The sequence below is a fragment of the Aegilops tauschii genome, chromosome 6, assembly GCF_002575655.3.
Source record: "Aegilops tauschii subsp. strangulata cultivar AL8/78 chromosome 6, Aet v6.0, whole genome shotgun sequence".
Lineage (NCBI taxonomy): Eukaryota > Viridiplantae > Streptophyta > Magnoliopsida > Poales > Poaceae > Aegilops > Aegilops tauschii.
The window spans coordinates 488,251,969-488,272,880 of record NC_053040.3 but is presented as its reverse complement, the minus strand read 5'-3'; the positions used below and the strand labels follow the sequence as shown (position 1 = coordinate 488,272,880).

General features: G+C 47.7%; 3 protein-coding genes and 1 pseudogene across 3 annotated transcripts; 3 read left to right on the top strand and 1 right to left on the bottom strand.

The window, feature by feature from the left end:
* Positions 1-1,323: 1,323 nt before the first annotated feature.
* On the top strand, positions 1,324-2,613 carry LOC109742638 (putative disease resistance protein At1g50180; annotated as a pseudogene).
* Positions 2,614-3,014: 401 nt separating this feature from the next.
* On the top strand, positions 3,015-3,927 carry LOC123494560 (probable disease resistance protein RXW24L; the record flags this gene model as incomplete). The annotated part of the gene is made up of 2 exons (XM_045230490.1): positions 3,015-3,803; positions 3,901-3,927. Coding segments are annotated over 2 exons (816 nt in total), but the record flags the coding sequence as incomplete, so codon positions are not given.
* A 6,286-nt stretch (positions 3,928-10,213) lies between these two features.
* Positions 10,214-14,754, top strand: LOC109742747 (disease resistance protein RPP13-like). Its single transcript, XM_073502645.1, has 6 exons — positions 10,214-10,701; positions 12,151-12,251; positions 12,375-13,348; positions 13,637-13,833; positions 14,140-14,409; positions 14,515-14,754. Exons 1-6 carry the CDS (start codon positions 10,567-10,569, stop codon positions 14,557-14,559), a joined length of 1,722 nt encoding a protein of 573 aa, XP_073358746.1. The 5' UTR covers positions 10,214-10,566; the 3' UTR covers positions 14,560-14,754.
* Positions 14,755-15,154: 400 nt separating this feature from the next.
* On the bottom strand, positions 15,155-16,994 carry LOC109742416 (divinyl chlorophyllide a 8-vinyl-reductase, chloroplastic). Its single transcript, XM_020301503.4, has one exon. The coding sequence runs from the start codon at positions 16,702-16,704 to the stop codon at positions 15,490-15,492; it is 1,215 nt and encodes a 404-aa protein (XP_020157092.1). The 5' UTR covers positions 16,705-16,994; the 3' UTR covers positions 15,155-15,489.
* Between the last annotated feature and the right edge of the window lie 3,918 nt (positions 16,995-20,912).

Genomic DNA, 20,912 nt, shown 5'->3' with positions numbered 1-20,912 from the left:
GTTTCGAGAAAGACATGCAAACACGTGAAGCCCTAGCCAAGTTTTTTTTTTAATAAAGGGTGGATATTATTGGCTTTGGAGCATCAGGAGGATACAAACACAATGACCACATACCCGGCCTCTGCATAACTAGTATGCACACAGCTACCACGAAAACACGCAAACAAAAAACACGTCGGTAAATAGCAAAATCATATAAGACCAAAGCTATGCGTAGGTAAGTAAAAAAAAACCAAAGCGAACCGATCCGTGATTGGCAAACAATAGAAACAAACATATCCGTACAAACCATCTCATGACACCATACGAACGACGAGGTTCTGCAACAACAACGGCTTCAGGAAGGTAGTGACGCTCAAGCGCCGTCATCATCAGATCCAACCACCCAAAGCCAGAATCTAGGTTTTCGCCGTGAAGAACTTGTACGAGCATATCCAAGGTCTTTGCCAAGTTAGAGGAAGCTCCTTTTTGTTTTGTGACCGGGGGATTTACCTTCTGAAGCATATTTATCTGTACAACATCTTATAACCAGGGGTAGGGAAGCCCCCCGATTATAATGCTTGATGCAAATTTTCAACTCATCCATGTATTTATCATCCAGTATATGACTCGAAACGAGCCGCTAATTTGCAATAGTAAGCTAAGATTCGGTCAACTCTTCGCTTGGACCATAGTTAATTAAGGTGGGTTGTTAAAAGCATCAAATCACATGCTTTTGCTAGCTTGCTCCCATCAACCACCATATTGTTTTAGCTTGGCAAAGATCTCGACCCATTCACAAGTCATAATTGATAAAATGGGTATGTTGTTCAAGCATCAAAAAATCACATGCTTTGCCTACTCGATCCAATCAAACACCACATATTTTTAGGCAAAGACGATGACTCATTCACCACAGCTCGATCACAGCTCTTATAATCTGGCAATCCATAGTCATAATATCAAGGAAGATTTGGGCTGCACGTCTCAACAATAAAATTGGATAAGTGTAAGTCAACTACTGGGCTGTTTCCAGCATCATATTATACATTACCTTATGCCTAGTTATATACACTGATATAGCCAAGCTCCAGAGCCTCCTTTGGAAGCCTTTATTGATAACATGTTCTGGCCGTGCCCCTAAACCACGTACATTGCCGGCGATCCCCTTCAGACCACAGCCTCCTCCGCCGCTCGACGGACCAGATGAGCGAAGCAGCACACTGAACAGGAAAAGGCAGCGTGCTCCTCCGCCCCTTGGCGAGTCTCTCTCTCTCTCTCTCTCTCTCTCTCTCTCTCATCTGTGGAAGTTACTTATTGGTTTCATTCTTGTCAGGTTGTTTGCCAGCGTAAGACACTAATTCTTGGCAAGGACCAATGGCTGAATCCGTCCTCAGCACTGTTCTTGGGAATGTGGGGAATCTTGCTGTTCAGGAGGCCAGTTTCTTAGGCGGGGTCACACTTGAAGTGGCCTTCTTAAAAGATGAGCTTATGCGGTTGCAGGGCTACCTCAAAGACGCCGAGAGAAAACAGAGATCTGGAAATGCAACAGTCACTATCTTAATAAGCCAGATCGGGGATGCCGCTTATGAGGCCGAGAATGTTATCGAAGCTGTAGACTACATGAAGAAAAGAAATGACATAAAAAGGGCTTCATGGGTGCAATTTCAAGGTATGCTCACATACCAAGTGATTTGACTACCCTGCATAAAGTTGGTGTTGAAATTCAACGTGTAAGAAGGAAACTCAGTGAGATATTTCAGAGCATAGAACGCTTGAAAATCAACTTGGATAGTGGTGTTGTGGATGAGTCTCTAGAAGATTATGACCTTAGACATTTGCGTAATGATGATGTTGTCATGGTTGGTTTTGAGAATGAGTACAAAGAAATAGTGGACAAATTAGTTCAGAGAGAAAAAATGCTTAGTGCTGTCTCCATAGTTGCCATGGGTGGGGCAGGAAAAACAACACTTGCTAGAAAAGTATACATTTCTTCTCAAGTCAAACAACGCTTTGAGGCACTTGTTTGGGTTACCGTATCTCAAAAGTTCAAGGTCATTCATTTACTAAAGGAGATTTTGAAGCAAATACTGAGTGATGTAGACCAGTCTACAAAAATTGATGAAATGAATGAGTATGAGGTGGGAAAGAAGATCCATGATATCCTCATCAAGAAAATATACACCTCGATGATGTGTGGGAAACAGACACATGGGAACAAATAAATAGAACAATTAAGGCCTTTCCGGATACGTCTAACTGTAGTAGAATACTGCTAACCACAAGAGAAGAAGATGTTGCGAAACATGTTGAAATGCAAACCCATGTACATGCTTTGAGGAGTTTAGATGAAGAGCAAAGTTGGTTACTTTTTAGTAGCAAAGCTTTACCTTCATATAGAATATCAGGCATACAGAATCTGGATAAATATGAAGAACTAGGAAGAAAGCTTACAAGGAAATGTGCTGGATTACCACTTGCACTTGCAGTGTTAGGGGGGTACCTATCAAAGAATCTCAACACACAGGCATGGTCTGATGTGCTACTGTGTTGGCCATCAACCAAGGACACACAGATGATGCGAGGCATAATAGCTCGCAGTTACAAGAACCTACCAAATCACTATTTAAGATCCTGTGTGCTCTATCTTGCTGCTTTTCCCGAGGATTACATAATATCCGTGTCAGCTCTTATTAATCTATGGATAGCAGAAGGCTTCATTCCACATACACCTAAGCATACCGTAGAAAAAACAGCTCGTATGTATGTAAGTGAGTTGGCTCAAAGAAGCTTCTTGCAAGTTGTTCCAACAAGCATTATACATGAATGTGCTGAGGAAATAAGGATTCATGATATCATACGTGACTGGTGCATAGAAGAGGCAACACAAGATGGTTTCCTTGATGTCATCCATGAAAAAACTACTAGTGGCCATGGTGAGCTACCTTCCCCTCATCTCTTTTATTTGTACACAGTTTCTCAAATATATTAATGTGTGTGTGACTTTTTGCTGAGATATATATGGACTCTAATGAAATGGAGGACATGTTGGTGCATCATCATCTCATAACCAGATATTCTATCGTTCTTCTTTCCAAAACTTGAGTGGGCAGATCATACAGGCTTCACCTAATCTCAGAACTTTGTTTGGCTTTGAACTTTCATCACTATCTTTACCTGATCTAAGGTTCCTAAGAGTTCTTCATGTTGAGAACACAAGGCTAAAGAATTTCTCAACGGTAATTGGTGGGTGCATTCACCTACGACACCTGAGTTTGAGAGGTTGTGGAAGAGTGAAGGTTCCCTCTTCAATCAGGAAACTCCTTTATCTGCAAACTATACATGTAGACTCCAATGTACCAAGCTCCCTCTGGGATATACCTACTCTAAGATATGTAGATCTTTGTGGTATTTCTCTGCCAAGGAGTGTGCAAATTTCACAAACCCTACAGGAGCTTCGCATGTGGCCCACTGATGATGAAGTATGCAAAGACCCGATGCCAATCTTGGAGATGCTTCCTTGTCTTGTAGTGCTGGAGTTGCATTGTTTTATACCCGAAACAATGTCCATTGGTGCCCAAGGGTTCCCTCGTCTGCAAGAGTTACGACTTGAGGGATGTTACTTTAACAAGTGGACTATGGAGGTTGGGACAATGCCAAAGCTATCCCACCTGTCACTTGATATGTTCGATATGCTTGATGAAATTGAAATCCCCGATGGATTACTGCACCTTCCATCCCTCAGTTTTGTATCACTGCATGCGAGAGCAATTGCTTGTTCGAGTCACAACACAGTGGAAGGGCTGAAGCAGAAAGGATGCAAGGTAAAACGGCCCCCTCCTCCCTCGTGTACCCCTCCCATTAATTCTGTTTGATTCGATTTTATTATTACTAAGGATGAAAGCACACTTCGTTTTGCAGATCACAATAGTTACTGTTCCCCTTTAATGTCGAACAACATGGATGATCAAGTATTATTATTACCTAGTAAGTTATGAAAGCATTATGGTTCGGCTATGCTCTCTTGCCAGACGAACAAGTATCTCACAGCCTATATATCAGGCAGTCTATCATGCAATGACCGTCTTACTGTCTATTTGACTCAGCAAATGTGTGTGTGTGTGTGTGTGACTGTTAAGTATTTTGTGGTAATGGTCTGTACTATTCTCAGATTTGGATTGTCAGAAACAAGCCGTATGTATCATGATTTGGATCATTAGCTCATTTTTCTCGTCTTCTCTAGGCACAATAAATGAACTCTCATTTCCTCATCAAATTTCTCCTGATGTCATGATATTGTACCATAGCTGCTAGCGTTTGTTTCGAATGAGGTGTCTATTAAGATGGCGAGAGCCATTGCTTGAATGGCGGCAGTCTTGGTACCAATTTGGCTTGTTTTATTTTGGCGAAAACAATTTTGCTTGTTAGCGCATATATAATTTCAGAACAGAGGAACACACCTCTTGGCTTATCAGAAACTGAGTCGTGTGTTAATATACACATCCTGACTGCAGTATTTTTTTACAAGAGTGAATACACAATTGCACATTACCAGCAGGGCAGAAACGAAGGCATCATCATCCATATCCTGAACTTTTGTCACTGCATCAGCTTCAGTGTTTCTTACAAAGCGAAAACACCGCCTCAGATTCGGAGAACAATGACGTGGTAAAAGCATACTTCTCTGGAACAAAAATTTGTACAGAGATCTTCCGTGAAAGAACTAATTTTGGAGCCTGCTACTGCCAGGGAACAGATTGTTTGCATGTTTCTCTGGTGCTTCGGTCACAACTCACAACAGGCGTCTCCTCCGCAGGAATCTCCAGCGGCGTGACCACGGCGAGGACAGAGGCCACCTGTTTCTGAACTACTAGAGGTTCTCCACTCCTGAAGCGGCGGTGTCATCTGTCATCTTCTCTGCGCCTCCCCACGGAGTTCTCTGGAGTCTAAATGCCGAGCGCTGATATCCCACAAATTTGGAGTGACCCTCGCCCCTCGCGTCCCCCTCGCGTCGCCTCCCCCTGGGCGACACCAGGGGCCCCGAAACCCTAGCACCGCCAGCACCCTCTAGCGCCTCCTCCTGCCGCCGCCGCCGCCGGCGGCGTGGGCCGCGGTGGCGGCGGGCCCAGTGCCGAAGGCATCTAGGCGGGTGGACGCGGTGGATCTCATATGAGGCGGCAGGGGCGGCTCCCCTCATGCGATCCGAAGGCGGCGGGTGGGGCGGCGACCCCAGGCCGTGCGGCGGTGGCCGGAGCACCATCGCCGGCGGAGCGGCGGCCCTGAATGGACGGCGGCGGTGGCAGCGCCCCATCCGGCGGGGTGGGCTGTTCTGGTCGGGATGGTGACGGCGGTGACTGCGGATCCAACGCCCCGTTTGGATCCGTCGCGGGGAGGCCTTCCGCCGACCGGCGGCGCGTGGAGGGGCCGGTGAGGAGATGCCGGATCTCTGCCGGAGTACCGACAGCGACGTACGTCTTCGTGGCGAGGTTCCGCTCGGTTCCAGCCAGCCGCGAGGTCGGGAAGACATGGCTTCCAGTGAAAATCGCGCCTAACTGCAGTCTTGGCGGACGATGGCGGCGTCTTGGACGTCATTTCCTTCTGGAGGCATCGTCGTTGCAGGTCACGTCAACCTGATCGGGAAGTTCCGGGGGAAACCCTAGATCTGGGTCTACCGGATCGGACGATGACGGTGCCTTCGGTGTCGTTCTCCCTCCTGGGGGCATCGTTTTGGAGCAAGTGCTGGTTGGAGGGGACAAGAGGAGGAGCGGTGTTTCATCTTGTCCATTGATGACGGCGGATTTCGGCGGCGTGGCGCAGTGGAGACTCGGCGCCCGATGAGCGAAGATGGACTCGCGCAGGAGGGTGATGCTGTCTGGCGTCGTGGTGGCGTCGGCGGCAGCTAGACCGGGCAAGGTAGATGCAGCAGTACAACTCTGAAGATGGATTGGTGGCAGGTGGCTGCGGCGGCCTCATTCTCGGCAGGCGTCCTGGTTGAGGAGCACACCGGACTGGTGGGTGTCCATACCCGGGAGGCGTCCTAGTTGGGACCTCAAGTCTTAGATGATAGATTTGGCTGCGAGGTCTGTTTGGTATTAGGCCTAGACTTTCAACGCCCCTTCATCAACTGGATAGGAATAGCGACAGATGTTGCTTAGACGGTGGCTTTAGTCTATCAATAATTAATAAAATGGCTGTATGCATCGTCCAGATGCAGAGGCCGAAGGTCTTCCTCCTTTTAAAAAAAAAAACTAAATGCCGAGCGCTGGAGCAGGCTGCAGACCACCTGCTGAACCCCAGGAGGTGAACTGATGGTGCTTTCTGCATCAGAGATAGCCATGGAAACATGTAAGTTGCTTGAACAGGCAATCTTGAGGATTTGGCCGACGACCAGCATGCTGAAGCCATTGGCTTTGCTGATGATTTGGAAACGTGCCGAGTAATCATCGAGACGGATGGATATGCCACTCTGCTTTGTAAACTCTGTTTTGCCAAGCGACTTATCTTTTTCTTTTTAAAAGGAGGTTTTCTGTTTTGGTGTGTCTGAAACTACTCCACTCCACAACTTCAGCAGTGGAGGATACATAGATGCTTAACTCCAGATTAAGGATTTCATTGAGTAGTTCCTTATCCTTTTATGTGCTGCTTCCAACTGAAAGTTTTCCTAAAACGTCACTGCTTGAATTTCATATCTCAGCGTTACTGAAAAGAATGTAAAATAGGTCGCATTAAATAGAGTTTTTGTTTTCTCTAGTTCACTATAGCTGAACAATGTCAGTTATTCATCAGTGCGTCCCGATATAACTCATCCATTCGCAGATATATTACTTACGAGTAATTTTAACATACTTCCTCTTACCCCTCATTTTTCTCATGTAAAACGGAGAGGTAAGAGGGACAATGCTAAAATTTGCCATTACTTAAAGATTCATGATGGAAGAGTTCCTTTTGTTTAAACTAGAACCTGGGCTCACCATATAGATCTGTCGTTCAGATGCAGAGGCCAGGGGTAAGCCTTCTTTTTCAAAAAAAAAACCATATGGATCTGTCTATAGATAATGCAGATAGATGATGGAGATGCCAAATTGAAACCATTTAATTGCCTCGTCGCTTTTCCTGCAAGCGAGGGGAAGACACAACAGGCTTCTCATTCAAGGGTTTCATTTGTGGAATCTTTCTCATTTCCTTTTGTGATGAGTGTGTGTGTGTGTGTGCAGGGGGGACTGTATACCACGAGTCCTGGAGCAACCAATAATGCTTTATGTGAAACTGAATCTCATCCATCGATTTAGCATCCAATGGCTAGATCAATAACTATTCGTGGAGACTTGAAAAAGCCTCCAATTGGTGATATCAATTTGTTATAAAGAATAGCTTAAAAAAATTGTTATAAAGAATTGTTAATAGCAAGATATGATTCAACCGGCCAACTTAATTAGTTCATTCAGACCATACAAGTAGTACTCCATCCATTTCAGATTAGGTTGCGTATTAGTTTCTTTTCTTCCTTGATGCGTGAGTGAGTGAGCTCCCTAAAATACCCAAGTTGAATAAGAAACGGAGGGAGTAATTAACTGAGGTGGGCTGCTAAAAAGCATCAAATCACATGCTTACCACCGTCGTGTTTTGGCTAGGCAAAGACCTCGACCCACTCACAAACTCACAGTCCGTTTATTAAGATAAGATGGGTACGTTGTTCAAGCATGAAGAAATCACATGCCTTACCTGCTAGATCCAATCAACCACGACAACTTTCCAGCCGTTTCTGTGCCTCATACACTGGTGTACAAAGTTAACCGGTTGTTTCAAGCATCATGCTCTTGGGAGGGTAAATGAAAACAATTAATGTTAACTACCCTTTCTTGGGAAGGCAGCAGCCTTGGTTAATTTACAGGAGAAGTAACAAATCCTCTGCCTCCACTGAGGCCTTGTTGACTCACAACTCGTTCTGGCCGTGCCCCTAAACCAACCACATACACCACCGGCGACCGGCGATCTCTCTCACGCCATAGTCTCCTCCGCAGCTGCTGTTAGAATAATCTGAGGCACTCCGTCGATCTACCGAGGACCAAGCAATCACACGAGGCACGACACCGAGATTTGTTAACGAGGTTCACCGATATGGCTATATCCCCGGGGCATGACTACAGGCGCTCCTCCCTATGACACCGTTAAAATACCGCATCCTGACCGCCCGGGCGCCGGCACTCCGCCTCCGGATAGTCTCTGACATGTCCCACCGCTATAGCACTCCGCCTCCTTCTGCCCTGTCATCCGCACTTTGCCATGTGCATGAACACCACAGAATATACGGCCATGTACTCTCTCAGCTTTTGGCAATTTTAGACTTTCCACCACTTTCTCAGATTCTCCACGGTCAACTCTTGTCCATCAACTAGCACCGATAGACCCAGTCACCAACTTGAATCTGGTACTCCTCAACACTGCTTCAGCACCCTTGCACACTTTGTCTGACCATATGTCTGACCACCAGTGCCTTGGTCTGTCGCTGTGTCCCGTGCTTACCGCACGCCTCGCCGCTATCACCGCGTCGAGCCTCTGCTGTCCTGGTCGAGTCTCTAGGGCCGCGGACCCACACCACTCAAACCCCTACTGCAGATAACCACTGATCATCACCAACCGATACCGAGTATCACGCCTCCATCAGACCACTGGTACCTAGTCCGATCCACGTGTGTCTCGCTATCCCGCTGAAATAGGCTTCGATTCTCCGATATCTTACACCGTAGCCCCTCCATCAGCACAGAGCATAGTCATCCATCAGACTTCAGCTCCACCTTTAACATGACTTCATGTAGCTGCGCTATGCTACCCCCGCGCTCCGTCGATTTCAAACCCTCATGTGTGCACTGCCTTGAATCAACCCTGCGCCATAGTTTTGTCGAAGCCGCACAAGCCCTCAGGCTTGCACCACGTATTTCCACGCCCTAGAAGTCAGCCACCATCAGCATCACGCTCCTATGTCGTCGTCGTCGCTGAAAACACCGCCGTCTTCTGCTTTGACCGACATCCCCGTCGATTCGTCAGACAGTCCAATCCGACCCAGCCGAAATTATTCGACTGCAACCATGCTCCATCGATCCTGCGTCGTGTCCGCTCCGCACATCTCCGTACATTGCTTGATGCCCTATGTATGCATGATCCCGGCACGAAGCGCTCCAGGCTTCCAAATCATCTCCCGCGAATTGTCATCCATCATATAACTGCCATCTTAGCTGTATGGGCTTCTGCAACACCGTCAAACATCACTGCTATGCCGACCGAGCTACTCCACTCCTACCGTAAAATCCAACCACGAGACAATATCCTTTGGTCCATACTCTTGGCACAAACTCCAATGCTTGAGGTTGATTTGTTTTCTCAGCCAACGTCATTGCTACCAGATGAAAGATATCCATATGATTAGTTTCCTTCGCTGATTGATTTCCTCCTGCCTTACGCATGTGCATTATTTTTCACAAACAAAATCTCGTTGCATCCGTGCCCTTTGCCTTCTACAGCAACACGCACGCAGCCGGCAGCCTCCTGTCTTAGCTCCGCTTTTAGCCTTACGCACCGGATCAGCCACGCTCAGCCTGCTTCCTGGGCTGCACCCCCCGCAAATCCCCATCTGGGCCACGGGCCAGCAGGCTTCTCCACATGCGTGACACCGCGTCGCACCAGCTCCGCGTGGCGTTCGCCTTGCAGCACTGCTGCTCCACGTTTACGCCGTCGCCGCTTGCACGCGTCTCGATCGGATGAATCCGATCTGGCCAAGCCCTTGCACAGAACACGCCGCCGCTGCCACACAAGTTGATTCCGATTGCTTCGATTCCCGTGCCATCAATTTGCAACACACTCATCGTCCTAACCAGCCGCGGATCACCGACGAAGCTTGCCAAAGATGCTCCATCCGATCGCTACCTTCCGCGACCATAAACATTCGTCGGCTCCTTGCAACTTTGACATCAATTTCATCCTCAACCCGCAACCTTTTCGAACCTTGCTTATGATACCACTTGTTAGAATAATCTGAGGCACTCCGTCGATCTACCGAGGACCAAGCAATCACACGAGGCACGACACCGAGATTTGTTAACGAGGTTCACCGATATGGCTACATTCCCGGGACATGACTACGGGCGCTCCTCCCCATGACACCGTCAAAATACCGCACCCTGGCCGCCCGGGCGCCGGCTCCCCCGCGTGCCCGTGCTATTATGTTGACATGGTTACATCATGTGTCTACCTCCCATATATATGAGATGCCTAGGATACAAGTGTCCTATTAGGACACAATTTCTAGCCTGTCTACACACAGTATGACTCCAAGTCCAACTATAACCTAACTTGTACAATAATATTCGACACAACTCTAACAGTTGCCATGCTTTGCGGTTTGCAGTCTGCACAAGCCGCCTCTCGACAGATCGGATGAGCGGAGTGGTGCACTGAAGTGGACAAGGCAGCGTCCTCCATCACTCGATCCCCTTGGTTACTCTCTCTCTCTCTCTCAATGCAATTTTTTTGTGGGTAAAACAACTACTCACTTGTTCTTGCTCACGCCAGGTTGATTCTTGGCGAGGAACAATGGCCGAGTCCGCTATTGGCATCGTTCTAGGGAACGTGAACAATCTTGCTGTTCGGGAGACTTGTCTCTTATGTGGTGTCACCCTTGAAGTGACCTTCCTGAAAGATGAGCTGATGCGGCTGCAGGGCTCACTAGTAGAAAACTGGGCTTTGGTCACAGGGCAATATTCACATTAGTCCCGGTTGAGTCACGAACCGGGACTAATGTGAGCATTGGTCCTGGTTCGTGCGGCCAGAGGCCTGCCGGGCCTCGTGGGGGCATTGGACCCGGTTCGTTCGGACCCTTTGGTCCCGGTTGGTGGGATAAACCGGGACCAATGGGCCACGCTCCTGGCCCATCACCCTTTAGTCCCGGTTCATACCACAAACCGGGACTAAAGGGCTGGTCCTAGTTGCGGCCAGTGTTTAGTCCCACCTCGCCAACCGAAGGGCGCTCACACCAGTTTATAAGCCCGTCCCTCTCTGTCTTGTTGAGCTCCTCTCAAAGTGAAAATAGATGCCCTTATACAGGGAATTTGACCTAAATTGACAGTAAATATCTTTGAATTTCATAGAAATTTATTATGAATTTAGGTTGAATTTTCTCTATAGGCGCATCTATGTTCTTTTTTTTATAGTAAATAAAAATAAATAAACCTTAATAAAATAAAATAAAATAAACTATAGTAACTAAAATAAATAAACCTTAATAAATTAAATAAAAATAGCAGCAGTAAAATAAATAAAAATAGCAGCAGTAAAATAAATAAAAATAAAATAATTAAAGTAAAATACATAAGTAATTAGAAATAAAATAAATAAGTTTTTTGTTGTAAGTAGAAACAAAACAAAACAAATAAAGCAAAAGAGAAAACAAAAAACAGAGAAAAAAATTGTGCCACCTACTGGCCCACCACGGCCTGAATACGACTTGAAACCCATCTGTGGGCCAGGATTCAGGCCCGCAGAAGGCCCAGTAGGCCCCACAGGCAAAGAGAACGGTTAGGCCCGAAAGCCTGCAGTTGAGAGGAGCTCGAGAGGGTGGGCGCAGCAGCGCTTATAAACCACTCTCGAGCCCTCTCAAAGAGGGCTAGCGTGTCTAGTCCTCTCCATACGTATATAGTACGTAGCGTCGACCAAGCACGGAGATAAGAGAGGACACTTCTCTCTATTAATTAGCTAGCTAACACAATATATGAAACACCTAAATTAACCCCCCAACCCCCCCCCCCCTCAAAAAAAAACAAAAACCCCAGCCCCTGAAATGCTGACGCGTGGATGCCTATTGGTCCCGGTTGGTGACACAAACCGGGACAAAAGGCCCTGCCTATTGGTCCCGGTTGGTGGCACCAACCGGGACCAAAGCCCCCCCTACCTGGGCTGGCAGCAGCGGCCACGTGGAGGACCTTCTGTCCCGGTTCGTGTAAGAACCGGGACTAAAGGGTTAGGGCTTTAGTAACGACCCTTTAGTCCTGGTTCGAAAACCGGGACAAAAGGCCCTTACAAACTGGGGTAAAAGCCCCTTTTCCTACTAGTGGCTACCTCAAAGACGCTGAGAGAAAACGAAGATCTGGAAATGCAACAGTTGCTATCTTGTTGAGCCAGATCAGGGATGCTGCATATGAGGCTGAGAATGTCATCGAAGCTGCAGATTACATGAAGAAGAGAAACATGATCAAGAAGGGCTTCATGGGAGCAATTTCAAGGTATGCTCGCTTACCGAGTGACTTGAATACCCTTCATTAAATTGGTGTTGAAATTCAGCGTATAAGAAGGAAGCTTGACGAGATATTTCAGAGCATAGAACGCTTGAACATTGATTTGGATAGTCATGTTATGGATGATTCTGTAGAAGATTGTGGCCTTATGCACCAGCACTGTAAGGATGATGTTACAATGGTTGGTTTTGAGGATGAGTACAAAGAAATAGTAGATACATTAGTTGAGGGAGAAAATATGCTTAGTGTTGTCTCCATAGTTGCCATGGGTGGGGCAGGAAAAATAACACTTGCTAGAAAAGTATACACTTCATCTGGAGTGAAACAACACTTTGAGTCACTTGTTTGGGTGACTGTGTCTCAAAAGCTCATGGTCATTGATTTACTAAAGGAGATTTTGAAGCAAATACTGAGTGACGGAGACCAGTCTACAAAAATTGATGACATGAATGAGTATGAGGTGGGAAAGAAGATCCATGATATCCTCATCAAGAAAAGATACTTGTTAGTTCTCGATGATGTGTGGGAAACAGACATATGGGAGCAAACAAATAGAACAATTAAGGCATTTCCAGATGCAGCTAACTGTAGTAGAGTACTGCTAACCACAAGAAAAGGAGATGTTGCCAATCATGTTGAAATGCCAACCCATATTCATGCTTTGAGGAGTTTGGATGAAGAGAAAAGTTGGGAACTTTTTAGTAACAGAGCTTTACCATCATACAAAAGATCAGGCATACGTGATCTGGATAAATATGAAGAATTAGGAAGAAAGCTTACAAGGAAATGTGATGGATTACCACTTTCACTTGCAGTCTTAGGGGGTTACCTATCAAAGAATCTCAACACACAATCCTGGTCCGATGTGCTACTGTGTTGGCCATCAACCAAGGACACACAGATGATGCGAGGCATAATAGCTCGCAGTTACAAGGACCTACCAAATCACTATTTAAGATCTTGTGTGCTCTATCTTGCTGCTTTTCCCGAGGATTACATAATATCTGTGTCAGCTCTGATTAATCTATGGATAGCAGAAGGCTTCATTCCACATACACCTAAGCATACCTTAGAAAAAACAGCTCGTATGTATGTAACTCTGTTGGCTCAAAGAAGCTTGGTGCAAGTTGTCAGAACAAGCAGTATATATGGATGGATTGAGGAAATAAGGATTCATAATATCCTACGTGACTGGTGCATAGAAAAAGCAACACAAGATGGTTTCCTTGATGTCATCTATAAAACTACTAGTGGTTAGCTACCTTCCCGTGTTCTCTTTTATTTGTACACCGTTTCTTAAATATATTAATTACTCATATAATGTGTGTGTGTGGCTTTTTGCTGACATATATATGGACTCTAATGAAATGCAGGACAAGCTGGTGCATCATCATCTCATAACCAGATATTCTATTGTTCATCATTCCAAAACTTGAGTGGGCAGATCTTGCAGGCATCACCTAATCTTAGAGCTATGTTTGGCTTTGGACTTTCATCAGTATCTTTTCATGAGCTAAGGTTCCTAAGAGTTCTTCATGTCGAGAATTCGAGGATAAAGAATATCTCTGAGGTAATTGGTGGGTGCATTCACCTACGACACGTGATCTTGAGAAGATGTGAAGATGTGGTGGTTCCTTCTTCAATCAGGAAACTCCTTTATCTGCAAACTATAGATGTAGGAGATTTTATAAATGTATCAAGCTCCCTCTGGGATATACCTACTTTAAGACATGTATACATTGGAGAAATTTCTCTGCCAAGGCGTGTGCAAATTCCACAAAACCTACGGGAGCTTCATATGATGGCTAGTGGCGATGAAGCTGAAAAAGACCCGATGCCGATCCTGGGGATGCTTCCTTGTCTTGTGGTGCTGCAGTTGAAGTATTATAGATCCCGAACAATGTCCTCTGGTGCCCAAGGGTTCCCTCATCTGCAAGAGTTAGAACTTTTTGACTGTTCCTTTATCAAGTGGACAATGGAGGTTGGGACAATGCCGAAGCTACTCTACATGTTATTTGGAGTTTGTAGGCTGGTGGAAGAAATCCCAGATGGATTACTGCACCTTCCATCTCTCAGGTTCGTATCAGCTATTTGTCATGATCCAAATGAGAGCACGCTGGTTGGTCTGAGACACAAAGGATGCAAGGTAACGCAGTCCCCCCTCTTCCTCGTGCCCTCTTCTAATTCTCTGTTATTCGATTATAATGAAACTACTACCAGCGATGACAACGCTCTGGCGTTACTTTTGCAGGTCACAACGCGTCATGATTTTCACGCCACCAGAGAAGAAGAATAGTACAACTAGTTACGAAGGCATTATGGTCTTATGGTTGATGCATGTGTATCATGTCGCCCTTTCAGCATACACCCTCTCAGTTTGGCTGAACCAATGTGTGATCGTTGAGTATTTCGTATTAAATTGTCTGTATTGTTCCTGGATTGGGATTATCACAAACAAGCCATATGTATTGTACAATTATCAGCTCATGTTGTTCAGTCTTTTGGGGCTCAGTTAATGAGCAATCAGTTCCGCAACAAAGTTCGTCTTGTGCAGTGATATTGTATCATAATTTGTATCGTATCAAGTGAGACGTGGGTGAAGACAACTGAGAGCCCCTAGCTTGAATGACAGCAATTTCGGTACCAGTTTGGCATGTTAGTAAAAAAAATCAGAACAAAATTAAGAGCAAGCCTCTGAATTTATCAGAAATGAGTCATGTGCTAATAGATGCATCCTGGCTGCAGTAACTGTTACAAGAGTGAGTACAGATCACCAGCAGCAACAGGCATAAACGGATACACCAAAATCCGTATCCTGAACTTCTGTTACTGCATCTGCCTCAATGTTTTTCAGAATGCGAAAGAACGGCCTCGGTCAGAGAACTGTGATGTGGTAAATAATTTGAAGCATACTTATCTGGAACAAATTCTTCTACAGAGATTTTTTCAGAAAGAACAGATGATGGAGCCTGCAACTGCTGCGTAAAATTTGCATGTTGCTTTGGCGGCGCTTCAGTCACGACTCGCAGCTACTCTGCTTTGGTGTTGCTATACGCTACTCTGCTTTTTAAACTCCGTTTGATGTAATTTAAAGCCGGACGCTCCTAACGTCTTCCTTCTAAAAAACATGTATATTGTGTTGGAAACACAAACGAGTCAAAACTCAGAAGCCTCACTTACCTCCCTACACTCTTGGACCTGAATTTACAAGCTGGAAGGCCTAGAGCTAGAAGATGGTCTGCTCGCCTAGCTCCTGCCCCGCCATTCCTTCCCTTATCACCTTCTCGAAGAACTGCTCGAGCGTGTCTTTGCCATAGCTCGGCGTCTTGTCGTCGCTGTACTCCCCAGTCTCGGGATCGAGCACTAGCATGCTCTCCGACGCATAGTACCTCCCAATTTTGCCGAACTCGGCGGCATCCTCCAGCCCGGGGAACACCTTGGCCAATCCGTCGAGCACCCAGATGACGCCATCCATGATCTGAATGGGCACCCTGAGGAACCTGGGTTCGCGCCCGAGCAGCCGGAACAGCATCTCCCCTTGCTCCAGCGGCGTGAGGGCCTTCCCCGGCCCTCCAATCGGAAGAACCTTGTTAGCCTTCTGCTGGTCGGAGATGCAGTCCGCGATGAAGGAGGCGAGGTCCTCCTCGCTGATGGGCTTGCAGGCGCAGAGCTTGCCGTCGCCAAACATGACGTAGGGGTTGCCCTTCTTGACGGCCTCGACCTGGCCGCCGAGGCTCTTGAAGAAGGCGGTGGGGCGGACGACGCTGTAGGTGAAGGCCGGGTCCCGGGCCGCCTCGGCGGCGAGCTCGCCCTCGAACTTGAGCTTGGCGCGCTGGAACTCGAGGAGCGGCTTCTGGACGCAGACGGCGGAGAGGAGGACGAAGTGGGCGGCGCCGAGGCTGCGCGCGGCCTGGAGGGTGTGGAGTGTGGCGCGGTAGTCGACGCGCCACGAGTCCTGCACCCCGCCGCCGCGGCTGGCGAGGCAGCAGACCGCGGCGTGCACGGGGCCGTGTCCCGACCCCGAGAGGTCTGCGAGGAGGGCGCCCGGGTCGGTGACGTCGGAGAAGACGACGCGGGCGGGGGCGAGGTCGGAGACAACCTCCTCAGGGGAGTTCTTGCCGCGGACGCCGCTGCGGGGTCGGGCGACGGCGACGACGCGGTGGCCGCGGCGGAGCAGCTCGCGGACGACGAAGCGGCCGATGTAGCCCGTGGCGCCGGTGACGAGGACGGTGGTCTCGGAGGGGGCCAGGGAGCGGAAAGGCTGGGCCTCGGCCGCGGCCGGGGCAGAGGAGGCGAGGATACATCCCCTGCGGCGGCGGCAAGCCTTGGCGGTTGTGAGGGGGAAGGAGAGGAAGCGCGGTGTGGGGCGGGGAGCGGAGGCGGAGGCGATGGCCGTGCTCTTGGGGAGGCGGGAGGAGACTGGGAGGAGAAGGGCGGCCATGGTGCTCGACGGAGATGCGGTTATCCACTCCACTATCGAGTCGAGTGTGGGGAAGCCGGCGAGCGTTTGTGGTGGTGGCGGCCCTACTGGCGGGGGAGGCAATCCGGTTGTTGTTTTTCGGTTTTTTTTTTTCCTAATCGCTGATGTGGTGGCGCGCGCGATCCGTCATCCTGGAGCGGCCGAACGTGAGCCGTTAGATGCTATACTAGGAGAGCAGACGACGACACGAGCTCTCTCCCTTCCCCGTCAATGGCGATAGAGGCTTGTCACTCACCGCCGGTGATCCCTCTGGCTCAAAATCGAGAAGAGGAACGAATGTCATGTTTTTGGGCAAAGAGATTTGTTGAGCCGCCGTTGTCCCCACTTATTTGACCATAAGTTGATGGCTATGCTCTGAATTTGTTTTTCTAGGCAATTTAGATACTAGGTTCAGTAGGACTAGAATGGGCAACACTGAACATTTTTCTACACAATTTAGATAGATAGGTTTGTAAGCAAGGACAGCTGCGTACAAGTTGAGGCATGTTTCTTTCTTCAAAGAGGAGAGGACGGGACAAGGTTATCCGGGCGGGGCCATTGAATTGAAAGGAGGACACATATTCGCAACAACTGAAAATTAAGGTCTTGCTGTGAAACCCAAGATGCCTGCCACTCTAGATCCACTAAGTTTGCACGGTTACTTAGTTAGTTAGGTCGTTAGTTACACTTTCTCCAGAAAGTAGAATATTTCTTATGTGACCTGATTTATATTGGACCTTTCACTTCTGAAACTCTTGTTCCATTCTCCTTGTGAAGCTACCTGCTGTTAGTTAAACTTGAAGTTGTGCCGGCAGATTTCTTTACACCTTGTTATTCTTGCAGGGGGCTCGGCTGTCCTGTTATCAAAGGGAAGGGAACAAATATTAATGGTCATCAACCAAGTTAAGTAGCTGCATGTTCACGAGTACAAAGCTTAGGCCCTTCTCAGCTCATTCCAAAGGTATTTTCTGCTAACCCAGCCCCAGTGGATCTATCTATATTGTGTTAAGAAGATGTCTCTACTCCGCAGCAAATTCAAGTTACCCTTCCCATACATTTCGATTTTACGATTGCCAAGTGTGACTCTTACTCTTGTACTGATATACGTGTGCATATAAATTAATGATGGTGGAATACCTTTATTTGTGCTGCTGCTAGGCTTGAGCATCTCAAGTTGTTGGAATGAATATGATATGATGTATGTAGCGTCGGGGGCTAGCTGTAGGATCCGGAGTTCCATTCTTGCTTCTTGTTCTTGTCCTGTTTGTAGCACTAGTACTATATATAATGCACTACTGATGGAGCAGTGTTGAGGTGAGTCGTTACTGAACAATAACTATTGAGGATTTTGCTTGTCTCAGCATTTTATACAGTTAAGTTATTATACCATGCTACGCTATGTGGCCATTGCCTCAAGTACCACATTACAACCCGCATTTAACGCCTTTGTACATCCCCTACCAAGTAAATGGACAGTTCTTTCATTTCCAATGCATGGAGTCGATGCTTCCAAGCATCCCAGGAAATCCTCATGCTGCATTTTGTGCTAGGATCCGAGCACTGTCTTCAGCATTGGGTGATTTGCCATGGGTACGGTTGACTTGTCCCGCCTCAACTACGGCGCTATTAGTTTGATCCGTAAGGTTAAGTGCGCGGACAACATTAAATTGTTTAGGCCGATCACCCTCGTAAACGTTCTGTTCAAAGTGTGTGCGAAAGCGTACGCCACTCGCTTGGCGCCTATAGCGCAACGAGTGATTAGCAAAAGCCAGACCGCCTTTCTGAAGGACCATAACATCCTAGAAAGGCCAATCGCGTTACTGGAGATTATATTGTCCACGAACTCAAGCACACAAAGGGGAAGGGTGTTCTCCTCAAGCTCGATTTCGAAAAAGCATACGACCAGGTGAACTGGGAATTTGTAGGTCCTCCTCAAAAAGGGTTTTGAGGAAGGTTTCGTCCATCGTATCATGCACTTAGTCAGTAGCGGGCATACGGCGGTCACGATAAACGGCATAATGGGCAAGTTTTTCCGCAATAAAAGGGGACTCCATCAAGGAGACCCAAGCTCCCCGCTCATTTTTAACTTTGTTGCGAATGCCTTGTCAACCATGCTCACCAAGGCAAGGGCTGCGGGTCACATTAAAGGGATGGTGCCCCACCTCATCCCCGGTGGGGTGACCCACCTGCAATACGCGGACGATACGATGCTCCTCTTTGAGCCAGACGACCATAGTATCGCCTCGATCAAGCTGCTCCTTGCCTTTGAGATTTTATCAGGGCTGAAAATTAATTTCCTAAAAAGCGAAGTCATCACCATAGGGATGGACGATCGGGACAGTGTGCGGGTGGCCAATTTACTCAACTGCAAGCTTGGGGGCTTCCCAGTCAAATACCTTGGCCTCCTGATCTCACATCGGAAGTTGTCAATCTCTGAATGGGAACCTTTATATGGAAAAGTGTCCAATAGGGTAAGCCTGTGGAGAGTGAGGTTCATATCCTCAGCGGCTAGATTGATTCTCACAAACTCTAGCCTCTCCTCACTGCCTCTCTTTACAATGGGAGTGTTTCTTCTCGCGGATGGTGTCCACGCAAAACTTGACACACCCCACTCCCGGTTCTTTTGGGAAGGAACCGGAATTAAACGCAAATACTATTTGGTCAAGTGGGCGGCGGTATGTAGGCCAAAAAAATTCGGAGGCTTGGGGATTACTAACTCCAAGTTAACGAATGTTGCTCTTCTTACCAAATGGTGGTGGCATCTTGCCCAAAATGAGTCAGGACTCTGGGCGGATCTTCTTCGAGCAAAATATTTCCCGGACGGGAACCTGTTCAAGGCCAAGTCGTCCGACTCTACGTTTTGGAATGGGATCCAAGCGGTTAGACCGGCTTTCTCGGCAGGGGGCCATTTTAACGTAAATAACGTCATGTCCACATGGTTCATGCTTGATAGTTGGTTGGGTCAGATGTCGTTGTGGCAATCACACACTGCAATCTTTCAACTCGCCACGGACACTAATATTCTGGTGGGCGAGGCCCTGAGGTTACACCCCCAGCGATTCACTTCACGCGCTCACTCGACCCGGCTGAGGAAGCAAGCTGGGCCAATCTTGTGGCTTCGCTAGACGGCCGACAACTCAGTCTGGAGGCTGATGCTGTCACATGGAGCCTGGCTGCCTCTCAAAAGTTTTCGGTCAAGTCTCTTTACAATAAAATGACCGAGGGCAACTCGCTCGACATAGCTAGGGGGCTATGGAAGGCGGCACTGCCCCTCAAAATCAAAATATTTATGTGGCAAATGTTTCATAACCGTTTGCCGACGTCGGATAACGTGGCCAAATGCAACGGGCCAGCTGATGGTTCTTGTGCCGTTTGCGGACTATGGGAGAACGTGAACCATGTTTTCTTTAGGTGCTTTCTAGCTAGGTTTGTGTGGAGCGTCGCAAGAGAAACTGTCAGGACCCCGATTCCAAGTCGATCTAGCCGGTAACACCTCATATCACTTTGCGGCCTCACGCACGGTATTCCCACGGGTGTCGCCTTACCATGGCCCGGGACCGTTTGCGTCTTTTGGCTCACGTATATGATAGTGTCGCTAGCATCCATATGACAGAGAACCCGGGCCGACATGACTAGTCGTGAACCTAAAGTGGCACTAACTTACGGGGACAGGCATACATGAATCAACATCGAGCTTGTCGGTCAGCAGCGTGCGAATCCGGGCTGTAGCTCTGGGCTAACAGGACTCCGGGAACCCGGGCTGTAGCAGGCTAGGCAGGACTCCGGATGTCACCGCGTGACATTTCCCCGAAGGGACAGACACAGGAACGAAGTGAATCACATGCCGGCCAGTCAAGTGTTCCGGAGCAGTAGTGCTGGACTAGCAGGACTCCGGTGAACCGGGCTGTAGCGGACTACTATGGCTCATGGAAGCACAAGACTACATTTCCCCATAAGAGAGGCTACCAAGGATAAACAACTAGGTTGTCGGATCCCACACATACCAAGCATTTCAATCATACACACAATATGCTCGATATGTGCAAATACAACATGGCATCACAACAAGACTCTACGACTCAGAGTATTTATTCATTAGGCTCCGAAGAGCGAGATATTACAAACATGGGTCTCATGACCCAACATTCAGAGCATACAAGTCAAAGCACATGCGGAAGCTTAACATGTCT